Source organism: Salvelinus sp. IW2-2015, linkage group LG17, assembly GCF_002910315.2.
Source record: "Salvelinus sp. IW2-2015 linkage group LG17, ASM291031v2, whole genome shotgun sequence".
Classification (NCBI taxonomy): Eukaryota; Metazoa; Chordata; class Actinopteri; order Salmoniformes; family Salmonidae; genus Salvelinus; species Salvelinus sp. IW2-2015.
Genome location: NC_036857.1, coordinates 33,061,635 through 33,074,079, shown reverse-complemented (window position 1 = coordinate 33,074,079; position 12,445 = coordinate 33,061,635). Strand labels below are relative to the sequence as shown.

Below are 12,445 nucleotides of genomic sequence, written 5' to 3'. Positions count from 1 at the left end.
ATCTCCGTCGTCGAGAGGAGGAGATCAGACACCCGTTACAGAATCACCCACCAACCTAGGACCAAGCGGCGGGGGAGAGCTCAACAGCGAAACCAGGACTCGTGGACTTGGGAGCAAATATTTGACGGAGAAGGACCCTGGCTCAACCAGGAGAATATCGCCGCCCCAAAGCTGAGTTGGAGGCAGCGAAAGCAGAGAGGTGGCGATATGAGGAGCTAGCGTGGAAGCAGGAAAAGGATCTGGGCTACACTACGTGGGAGGAGATCGACAGGTGGTCGATCGACCCAGGGCGAGTGCCGGAGCCCGCCTGGGATTCTCTGGCGCAGTGCGAGAGGGATACCGGCGAATGGAGCAGCACGACGACCGCGTAGGAAGCCTGTGAGTAAACCCCAAAATGTCTTGGGGGGGGGGCTTAAAGGGAGAGTGGCGAAGTCAGGTAGGAAACCTGCGCCTACTCCCTGTACTTACCTGGAGAGCATCTCTGTCTTCTCTTCCAAGTGTTTGTTTTCGTGTTTCGTCGTTTGCTTTAATAAATTCATTATGTATTCACAACCCGCTGCATTTTGGTCCTCCGATCCTTCTCTCCTCTCCTCGTCCGAGGAGGAGGAAGATCTAGACACCCGTTACAATACCACTCTAGGCACTAGATCTGACAGGATAAGATAGGTGTGGGAAATATTGCAAGTTCCACCTAGTGGGCAAGGTTGAGCAACTATCATATTGCTTATACCTATCCAGTCCTTTCAGATATGCATAACGTTCCTAGGCTCTAGAGCAGGGGTATTCAACTCTTACCCTACGAGGTCTGGAGCCTGCTGCTTTGATGTTCTACCTCATCATTCATTGCACGCACCTGGTGTGCCAAGTCTAAATCTGTTCCCGATTAGAAGGGAACAATGAAACCAAGCAGTGGAACTGGCTCCGAAGGTCCGGAGTTGAGTTTGAGGGATCTAGGGGTGAGCAGCAAGGGTTGCTTCTAGTCAAGGTCCACTGCAATGAGCCACGTATTGTAAGTACCCCCTGCTGTCCGCAGGCTTATCGGCCCAAATCAGATGTCTCGCTAATGGAGCAGCAAAAAAATAGCGTTGTTATTATTGGGCCTCTGTTCTGAGATGGCAATTGAAGAGAAAACAGAGTGGAGCGGAGAGGGGTCAGCGTCTTCATCAATTTCCAAGATCGGAGTGTAGATAGGGTTCATGTTTGTTTTTGTTTTGAAACTGGAACTCCTTTTTTCTGAGTTCCTCCAAATGAAAATGCAGGAGCTTCATCTCATCTTTGAGATGCAGTTCACCTTGGGTTATGCGTTAGCATAAATCGAATGTTTGAAACGATCGGGTGGTGTCTTGCACTTTGTGAGAACATGTAGACAAACACTTGCTTGTGCTGTCAGAGCGAGCAGACCTACTGTACATGTCATTTCCGCAAGTTTATCCTGCTCGCATGAACAACTATTTGCCTGTGTCATTGTAGATAATCTGAATTTAAAAAACAATAGTGGTCAAAAATGTAACTGAGAGTTTCTAAACAGGTACTCTTTCTTCACATGATGATCAATCAATTACATTTGTGTACTGTACATCGCCTTTAATTGTTGATCTATCATGTCTCACTCTGTGTGTTTCTCCCCAGCCGTCCACTCCTGTGCTGTCAGAAATGGAGGCTGTGAGCAGGACTGTGTGCAGCTGTCCCCGGCTCACTACCAGTGTCGCTGCAGACCCAACTATCATCTTGCAGAGGACAGCAAACACTGCAAGTGTAAGTGTAGTCGGCCATTTAAAATAAAAATAAACCTGTGTGTGCTTGTGTGCAAACTTCTCAGTCCGTCCTCTTTATGCCATTTTGGCAGACACTTTTATCCAAAGCGACAGTGAGTAGCAGCCTGTATGTTCCCAGTGGGAATCGAAACCCACAATGTTGTGGGCACTAATATTGTGTATATGTGAATATACAGCATATATTATATTATAAATACCTCACATGTGACTCATAATAAGACGAAGCAATTAGCACATCTAATGAATTATCCGACTCCATAAAGATTATTTGGCAATATGCAAGCACACTATAGTTGAGTTACAGTAATAGGCAATTGAGACATGTCTGAGAATGGAATTCTAAATACATGTATTATTTAATTACTTTGAAAAAAATAATGATAACATTATACAAGACATCATACCCTGAAAGGCCATGCCCTAAAAGTCCATGGGGTGGAGACAGAGACAGAGACAGAGACAGAGACAGAGACAGAGACAGAGACAGAGACAGAGACAGAGACAGAGACAGAGACAGATTGTATCTCACCACAGCAGTTCAGGCACCAAAAAGAGAAAGAACAAGGAATCTAAGACCCTTTTATAAGCATCTGAGTTGTTTGGATTAAAAATCTGTGGTGTTGGCCAATAGTATTACTGTCAAGTTAACCTCCAATCAGATATCAGACTTACATGAATGTCACCTCTGCTTCTCAGAGGTGAGACAATGGGGGTTGGAGAGATAATACAGAGAATGCTGAATTCCTAAAATGACACAAAGGAAATGATTGCATACAGTTGATAAGAAGAGTCACCTGGGGGGCTGCCCTACAACAACGCTGGTGATGCTAGCTGATGCCAACTGATGCTGAGCCATGCGGCACAAACCTATTTTTCTTTGTTTTTCATGACAGGGAATAACAAAATGCTTACTGTGCTGTGTTGGCTGTATTGACTGCTTCGACAGTTCATTTTCTGGCTGTCTGATCTGTCGTGGGGCCAAAGAAATCTAATGTCATTCTATGACTATAAATCCAGCCTGGTGTTTAACTTACCAGCGCCACTATGTTTTCTCCAACAAAGCCCATGAAAACCATGAACCAATACCGCAGCCTAATAAAAGTAGCACATTAAACAAACTAAATTGCACTTGTGGCTATTGTTGTTTCCCATGCCCATTTGGTATGACCACCCAGAAGGAGTTTGGCAGCCTTGGCCTGTGGTGAATTTGAAATGCAATAAAACACAATTATGTCTCCTTAAAGGCTGCAGACTGCACCGATTCTGTCCATTGTAACTTGCTAACTTGTGTTAATGACCACTTGCCCAAGCTCTAGCGCCCAGATTTCCTCCTGCTACAGATACAGTAGATGGAGTATACAACTTATAGTCCAGGCAATATGTGCCAAATCTTTGGAGATATGTTCACTTTTTCATAAAAGCTTGAAACTTGGTACACTTGTACAGTTTGGGGCCCTGAAAATGTTCAGACGGAGGCATGGAGGCATCGCAAAAACACCTCCCGGCGGATGTGGTGGACATTTTCCATTCCGCCATTAACAAACAATGTATTCTGCGTCATATCTTATGAACCAAACATGTTAACACAGAAAATGTGATGTCTACCTCTCTATGTTGATGGTCAAGGATTACAATAATGCCATGCACAACATAAAAAAATGCCCCCTGGCATCCATGGTGGCCATTTTGCTATTCTGCTACAAGCAGACAATGTATTTTCCCCGTCATATCTGCTGAACCATACACAATAACACAGAAGAGGTGATGTCTGCACCAATGTTTTGATGGTCAAGGATTACAATTGTGCCATGTACAACATCATAAAGAGTAACGACTATTATAAAATGGTGGACTGCCACTGGGCGAAAAAGCATCCATATCAGGGGATATCTGTACACGTTTTTAATATTCTAAAGAATACAGACCATTTCCAATGCAAATTTGGAGTTTTGTGGATATACACTATATCCTGACAAATTCTAAATCCAGATGTGTCTTTTAGACGTACAGTTTATTAGGTACATCACCCCGTTCATGAAAATGGTTCGCTCCTACATACAGTGAGTCACATGGCCGTGGCTTGCTATATAAAGCAAGCAGACGGGCATGGAGGCATTCAGTTACTGTTAGATTGAACGTTAGAATGGGCAAAATGAGCAAAATGAGTGACCTAAGCGACTCTGAACGTGTTATGATCATCGGTGCCAGGAGCGCTGGTTCCAGTATCTCAGAAACGGCCGGCCTCCTGGGATTTTCACGCGCGACAGTGTCTAGGGTTTACCAAGAATGGTGCGACAAACAAAAAACATCCAGTCGGTGACAGTCCTGTGGGTGAAAACAGCTTGTTGATGAGAGGTCGAAGGAGAATGGCAAGAATCAGGCGGGCCACAAACAGGCAAATAACGGCGCAGTACAACAGTGGTGTGCAGAACGGCATCTCGGAACGCATAACTTGTCAATCCTTGTCACAGATGGGCTATTACAGCAGACGACCACACCAGGTTCCACTCCTATCAGCTAAAAACATGAAGAAGCAGCTCCAGTGGGCACGCGATCACCAACACTGGACAATTGAGGAGTGGAAAAACATTGCCTGGTCTGACAAATCCCGGTTTCTGTTGGCGTAAGGATTTGGCGTAAGTAGCGTGAGTCCATGGCCCCATCCAGTGGTGTAATGGTGTGGGGAATGTTTTCCTGGTACATGTTGGGTCCCTTGATACTGTTTCCATGCCCTGAAGAATTCAGGCTGTTCTGGAGGCAAAGGGACGTACGACCCTGTACTAGATGGGTGGACCTAATAAACTGGGGGACCAGACATCCATCCTTGTCCCGTGCAGAATCTTTCTTGCTCGTACTTTAGCATGACGATACATTTTCAGTAAAGCAGAATAAAAAATGATTGATTCCACATTGCCCCCAAACTAAGCTTAACCTAAAGTATAATGTTTCTCAAAAAATAGTTGAATCAAATGTTCAAATCAACAACAGAAATATTATTATATGGTGTACATTGACATTGAGCAGGTAGCCTAGTGGTTAGAGCATTGGGCCAGTAACCAAAAGGTTGCTGGATCAAATCCCCGAGCTGACAAGGTAAACATCTGTCATTTTGCCCCTGAGCAAGGCAGTTAACCCACTGTTCCCCGGATGCAGACGGGGTGGATGTTGATTATGACAGCCCCCCACACCTCTCTGATTCAGAGGGTTAAATGCAGAAGACACATTTCAGTTGAAGGCATTCAGTTGTACAACTGACTAGGCATCTCCCTTCCCCATTGTCAGAAACTGAGATTTCATTGGATTTTTTCCCATTGTTTACCATAGCAGTCCACCATTATATAATAATCTGAACTGTTTTGATGTTTTACAGGGTATCATTTTAATCCTTGACCATCAACACATAGGTGTAAACATCACCTTCTGTGATATCATGATATCATTCAGTAGATATGACAAATTACATTGGCCGGCTATGGCGGAATAGCAAAATGACCGCCACTGCCACTAGGTTGCGATTTGATGTTGTGCATAGTACCATTGTAATCCTTGACCATCAAAACATAGGGGTAAACATCACCTTCTCTGTAATAACATGTTTGGTTCAGGAGATAGGAGAAATAAATACCTTATTTGGTTATGGCGGAATGGAAAATGGCAGGTGTTTTTCCGATGCCTCCATATCTAAATGTACAGGGCCCCAAACTGTACAAGTTTACCAAGTTTCATGCTTCTATGAAAAAGTAAACAGAATTTTCACAAATCCCCTGCACTGTGAGCTTAGCTGAACTACACAGCTGTGCTGGAGTGGTTGGCTTCAGATATCGTGGCTGGCAGTCCTCAGTCCTTACCCAAAGGCCATTGGCAGCCTGGATCCTTACTTCTGAATTATACTTCAGATGGTTCTTATTGTGGTCGACACGTAGATCTCAGATACATCATGTCGTATTTTATATATCAAGACATATGTACTATTGTTGGAATTTTACATTTAAACATCAAAAGACAAAAAAGCCCTCGGAGAAATGTCAATGATGTTTACAATCCAATTGGATTGAAGTGATATTTAAATGGTTTTGATAAAATAGAGGGGAAAATACAATTATAGTAATTTATGAGGTTATAAAGCAGAGCTTGCAGCTGTTGGGAAGTGTGTTGGGAAGTGTAAATTACTGTTCACTTTGGCGAGCTTTGAAATTCCTCTAGTCTTGTATCCGACTGCGAGGTCTGAGACAAAGACCGGTCGGCTTGGCGAGACTTGTCATTGGCTTGGCGACCTCTGACCATTGGTCTGACTGGCCAATACACATTAACTGAGTCTTACCAGAGGCTCACTGTTGCCTTGGTTACCAAAGCACCATCCAAGAGCGCAATGCATGAAATAGTTATACCTAGGGTGGATTTCAAACAAACCGGCATTGTGGAAAAGTTACATTGTTACTGTTGTATCAATTCTATCTTTGGGCAGATGTGTAAATCTTGTACCTTTTCTGACTTTCTGTTCGTTTACAATTAATTCTCTGTTTCCTGCTTAGCTAGATGTGCACTGTCTTCCATACATCGACAACAAGTAGCTACGAAGAAAAAAACGAAAAAGCACTTGATTCCTAATACATGTAGCCACTTAGAAATTCACCTCTCGGGGGTCCAGACATGGAAGTAATTATGGCCGTATCTGAAGGGAGAAAGACTCCCATTTAACCCCATTACCCTCTTACTCCCACAAATCCACAAGGGAGAGTGCCGGCAAGAGCATGGAGAATGTGTTTGTGTGTGTGTTTCTGTCAGTCTGTGTGTGTATGTGTACGTACATTATTGTACTCATTCGGTGTTACTGTGTTCCAGTGAGAAACCCCTGTGCAGACGGAAATGGAGGCTGTGTGCACACCTGTAGAAATGAAGGAGGAAGATCTCAGTGTGACTGTCGTCCTGGATATACATTGGCACAGGATGGCAAAAACTGTGAAGGTAAACTTCCGAATTGACTATGCTTCCAGGGATTATTCTATTGGTGGTAATGGTGATTACAATGATTAAGGTGTGTGTGTGTGTCTCAGACATCGATGAGTGTGAGACAGGCCAAACTGCCTGTGCCCACGGTTGCCATAACACCCAGAGTTCCTTTACCTGTGTCTGTAACCCAGCATACAAGTTGGGTGCCGACGGCAGGAAATGCTATCGTAAGTCAACTTTCATTCACTCTCAGTCAACTCCCATTTACTCATTGAGACATTACCAATTATCAGTGATGTCAAAATAGCATTACACATTTACACTTTTATTATAGCATTTTTACTGGCATGAATCATCATCCATATTCTCCTGTAGGCATGTTGGAGTTTAGAGTAAAATACAACAAAGGCTATTACAGATGTTTTGGTCAGAGTAAAACATTAGCGCCACAAGAAAAAGGGATTATTTGCAAGAAAATATTGTGTGTATGTTTGTTTTGGAACAACAGGTTTCCACATTTGTCTCTCCTTAGGTATCGAGATGGAGATTGTGAGCGGTTGTGAAACTGCCAATGGAGGCTGTTCCCAAAAGTGCCAACACTCCGCCCTCGGACCTGTCTGCAGCTGTAACCATGGTTTCCATCTGGACGATGACCTCAGGACATGTGTGGGTGAGCAAAGAGCAGTTTGGAGAATAATATAATCAGTTTTGATCGATATGGAGTGATTTTAGTGCCATGAATTCAAAACGATTGAATTAAATTGACAAATTATTGGCACTAAAGTCCCTTCGTAGACAGACTTGTCATCAATGGCCGTGTGTGTTTTAGACTTGGATGAGTGCGAGACGGGAAGCTCGTGCTGCGAGCAGGACTGTACGAACTCTCCCGGGGGTTACGAATGCTACTGCGGGGCTGGCTACCGTCTCAACTCGGATGGGTGTGGCTGTGATGGTATGGTCCATTTAGCAGGATAACCTCCTTGATCAAATGCTATCAACATTTTTCTTAAATGAACTATCTACACAATGGGTCGACTTCCTGTTTACAGACATAAACAACAGAATAAAAGTCAGCTTGCTCTCCCTGATGTAGGCATGCCTTTAAAAAAAATATATATATATATTTCACCTTTATTTAACCAGGTAGGCAAGGCATGCCTCAAGGGACTGGGTAAATTGGAAGACAATAATTGTAGTCTTGGCTGATTTAAGTTCTGTTGTTGATGTCTGTAAGCACGAAGACACCCTTTGTGCACAATGATGTAATCTCGCTGAACCTAAACAGCTTTTTAATGGGGTTTTCCGTATTAGTGTGTTTGCTGCAGCTTGAACTCTACAGTCGCGGCAAGCACATAGATTTTCTTCAGGAAATGTACCTTTTCTAGTTTTGGTTGTTGACGTTGCAGATGTGGATGAGTGTCTGGTAGACAACGGAGGCTGTGACCATACCTGCCAGAACACAGCCGGCTCCTTCCAGTGCTACTGTCGCCTCGGACACCGGCTAAACGAGAACCGTCTCTCCTGTATTCGTAAGTGGATTGAAAATGAATCCTGTCTGGGCGGTAGTCAGGTCGAAATAATACTTAGGGCCAGAAGTTTATCCTGACTTGACCATAACCTGGCGGAGAAAAACTCTGGGCCTTAGTGGTAGGCTATGCCAGGCAGTAGACGTTATAGGCTGTAACTAGGGCTCAGAGTTGATTTAAGTGGCATGCTAAAGTGGATACTAGAATGGAGACTAAGTGTGCAGAGACAGAGACAATGACGCTTCTACTTTCTCCCTCCAGCCCTGGAGGGGGCAGTAGAGCTAGTGGAGTGGAGCGGCCGCATCGCGGTGCAGCTCCCTCCACCCCAGATCACGCTGCTGAATGACAACTTCCAGCCGCTGGAGCGCTATGACGACTATGAGGAGGACGGCCTGGGAGAGCTCCGGGCCCCGAGCACCCTCACCAAGACCTTTGGTATACATACACCTGTAGCAACACCCACATAAGGCACATATAAGACTGTTGTAATACCCAGAAAAGGGAGTCGTAACACAGATGTAAGCAGCTTATAAGAAAGATCCTAAACAGCTTGTTTGCACACGTTTTTTTAGATAGCAAACAATGTCAAAATTGGCTTCACTCCTTTACCATATATGTATATTGTACCTCATCTTCCTCTTCCTGCCCCTCCTCACCAGTGTGTCTAAACGAAACGTTTGGCCATGACTGTAGCCTGACGTGTGACGACTGTTCCAACGGTGGTGTGTGTGACCTGGAGGAGGGACGTTGTGACTGTCCTGATGGGTGGCGAGGCCTTGTCTGCAACCAGAGTGAGTCTCTTCTGCACCTGATGCCCTGCAGAGAGAACAAAATATACACTACATGTACAAAAGTATGTGGACTGCCCTTCAAATGAGTGAATTCGGCTATTTCAGCCACACCCGATGCTGACAGGTGTATAAAATCAAGCACACAGCCATGCAATCTCTATAGGACATTGGTAGTAGAATAGCCTTACTGAAGAGCTCCGTGACTTTCAACGTGGCACCGTCAAAGGATGCCACCTTTCCAACAAGTCAGTTTGTAAAATTTCTGCCCTGCTACAGCTGCCACGGTCAACTGTAAGTGCTGTTTTTATGAAGTGGAAATGTCTAGGAGCAACAACAGCTCAGCCGCGAAGTGGGTAGGCCACACCAGCACACAGAACGGGACCGCCGAGTGTAAAAGTGCGTAGCACATAAAAATCATATGTCCTCTGTTGTAACACTTACTACCGAGTTCCAAACTGCCTCTGGAAGCAACGTCAGCACAAGAACTGCTCGTCGGGAGCTTCATGAAATGGGTTTCCATGGCCGAGCAGCCGCACACAAGCCTAAGATCACCATGCACAATGCCAAGCTTCGGCTGGAGTGGTGTAAAGCTCGCCACCATTGGATTCTGTAGCAGTGGAAATGCGTTCTCTGGAGTGATGAATCACGCTTCACCATCTGGCGTAGGTCGACGGATGAATCAGGGTTTGGTGGATACCAGGATAACACTACCTGCCCGACTGCATAGTGCCAACTGTAAGGTTTGGTGGAGTAAGAATAATGGTCTGGGGCTGTTTTTAGTGGTTCGGACTAGGCCCCTTAGGAAATGACATTCTAGACAATTCTGTGCTTCCAACTTTGTGGCAACAGTTTGGTGAAGGCCCCTTCCTGTTTCAGCATGACAATGCCCCCATGCACAAAGTGAGATCCATACAGAAATGGTTTGTCGAAATCGGTGTGGAAGAACTTGACTGGCCTGCACACAGCCCTGACCTCAACCCCATCGAACACCTTTGGGATGAATTGGAACTCTGACTAAGAGCCAGGCCTAATCGCCCAACATCAGTGCCCGACCTCACTAATGCTCTTGTGGCTGAATGGAAGCACGTCCCCGCAGCAATGTTCCAATATCTAATGGAAAGCCTTCTCAGAAGAGTGAAGGCTATTATAGCCGCAAAGGGGGGACCAACTCCTTATTAATGCCCATGATTTTGTAATGAGATGTTCGACAAGCAGGTGTCCACATACTTTTGGTCATGTAGTGTATCAAAACATTAAAAGGGTTTAATCCTCAAAGTCACAGGTGTTATTGAGAACCTGCTGTGTTTTTAGTCAACAAACCCATATGGGGTTAACCCATTCCTGGGTGAAGCTACAGATGTAGGACCATAATTCAACCAGTATTGCCATAGCAGCATAATCCTGCAGCAACAGGATTTGAACATTTAGTCCATAATGTGGCTTGAGCGGTGGTGAGGCTATTAGCTGGACAAAAGTAGGGCACATAAAAGAACAATACTGTTAGTTGAACCGCGTGTTAGTGTGGGTTCAGCTGCATTTCCTGCGGCTCAAATTAAGATCCTACATCTGTATAAAAGTGACCTACCTTGTGTTTGAAGGGAATTTCACATTCTGTCAGACATAATCATCCAACAGAAATGGCCTATTTTGATGACGTATCCAGCTTTGATTGAGAGACTTAACGCCATACGTCTATGCTTCTCTCACCCTCTCTCTCTCTCTCCTTCCCTCTGCTCAGCTTGTCTAGAGGGCACATTTGGCAGGAACTGCCTCTTCACTTGTAAGTGTAAGAATGGTGCCACCTGTGACCCTGTGAGCGGGCACTGCCGCTGCCCACCTGGAGTCAGTGGGGATCTGTGCCAGGATGGTGAGTTGGCACACATTCATGTTATCATGCAGACCTGGATCAAAATAGCATTGTTTTCTCTTTAAATGGTACATGTGATTTAGCTTACCTAGCATTTGAGTTATCCCAAAAGTGCAAATACCAATATTGGCGCACATTATAATGTGCTATAATGTACTCGCTACTCTTCTCTATGTGTGTCTGTGCTCCATAGGCTGTCCTAGCGGCCTGTATGGGAAACTTTGCAATAAGAAGTGTAACTGTGCCAATAAAGGGCGCTGCCATCGGACCTACGGAGCCTGCCTGTGTGACCCCGGGCTCTATGGGCGTTTCTGTCACCTACGTGAGTGGCGTGACATCTCACCGACTCTCTGCTTTCTGTTTCCTTTCTGTCATACATTCACTCCCTGTAGCCATTTATTTCAATTGCCAGACCCAGTGATTACTTCAAGGAAAGACTCATTCCTAGTACGTCAGGATCATACTGTGATCGGGGGCTGTCAAGCATCTCAGAGGATTGCTGATCGAGGATCAGGTCCCCTCTGTCCATGTAATGCTATTCAATGTGATTTAAATGGCTAAACTGATCCTAAATCATAACCCCAACAATGAGATTCTTTATCAGTACGGGCCCTGGACCTCTTGCCCTGCACAACCATGTACACAGTCAGGCAGTATTCCTGTGTGCCCTATCAGGCCTGCAGTCCTGTTTAACCCTTTGGTGTGCCGTCTCTACCCAGCGTGTCCGAAGTGGGCATACGGACCTGGCTGCTCGGAGGAGTGCCAGTGTTTCCAACAGAACACCCTGGAGTGCCACCGCCGCCATGGCTCCTGTGTCTGCAAACCAGGCTACCAGGGCAAGAACTGCCAGGAGGGTCAGTGGTTCAGGAGATGTTCTGCATGCACCCACACACACACACACACACACACACATCAAGGAATGGTTCTATCTGGCTTAATCTGGGTCTGGGAAACTGTCCCTAAATGTGTAACCAGCACTTTTAACCCACTTTTGTGCCTCTTCTCTAGAATGTGACAGAGGATACTATGGCCTTGCCTGCAAGAGGAAATGTGAGTGTCCATCAGGGGTACTCTGTGATCATGTGACAGGGGAGTGTCTGCGCCAGTGCCCGCCTGGTTTCCAAGGGGACAACTGTGACCTAGGTGGGTACAGTGCATGGCGTGCCAGCCCAGACCAACGCAGAATAGTACTTCATTGTCCATTTATTGGGAACAGAAATGTGTATTTACACTGAACTAAAATATAAATTCAACATGTAAAGTGTTGGTCCCATGTTTCATGAGCTGAAATGAAAGATACCAGAAATGTTCCATATGCACAAAAAACATATTTCTCTAAAATGTGGTGAAGACATTTGTTTACATCCCTGTTAGTAAGCAGTTCTCCTTTGCCAAGATAATGTATCTACCTGACAGGTGTGGCATATCAAGAAGCTGATTTAAACAGCATGATCATTACACAGGTCCACCTTGTGCTGGGGACAATAAAAGGCCACTCTAAATTGTCACACAACACAATCCCACAGATGTCTCAAG

The 12,445-nt window shown here is 45.1% G+C and overlaps 1 protein-coding gene across 1 annotated transcript in view; it reads left to right on the top strand.

Annotated features, from left to right (window-relative positions):
* LOC111976271 (multiple epidermal growth factor-like domains protein 6) overlaps positions 1-12,445 on the top strand; it is an 86,939-nt gene that overhangs the window by 24,697 nt on the left and 49,797 nt on the right. The window contains exons 3-14 of the mRNA XM_024005055.2: positions 1,630-1,755; positions 6,618-6,740; positions 6,830-6,952; positions 7,258-7,395; positions 7,555-7,677; positions 8,132-8,254; positions 8,513-8,686; positions 8,911-9,042; positions 10,781-10,909; positions 11,103-11,231; positions 11,629-11,763; positions 11,918-12,052. Of these exons, the coding sequence (XP_023860823.2) occupies positions 1,630-1,755; positions 6,618-6,740; positions 6,830-6,952; positions 7,258-7,395; positions 7,555-7,677; positions 8,132-8,254; positions 8,513-8,686; positions 8,911-9,042; positions 10,781-10,909; positions 11,103-11,231; positions 11,629-11,763; positions 11,918-12,052 (1,590 nt within the window). The remainder of the gene's footprint in view (positions 1-1,629; positions 1,756-6,617; positions 6,741-6,829; positions 6,953-7,257; positions 7,396-7,554; positions 7,678-8,131; positions 8,255-8,512; positions 8,687-8,910; positions 9,043-10,780; positions 10,910-11,102; positions 11,232-11,628; positions 11,764-11,917; positions 12,053-12,445) is intronic.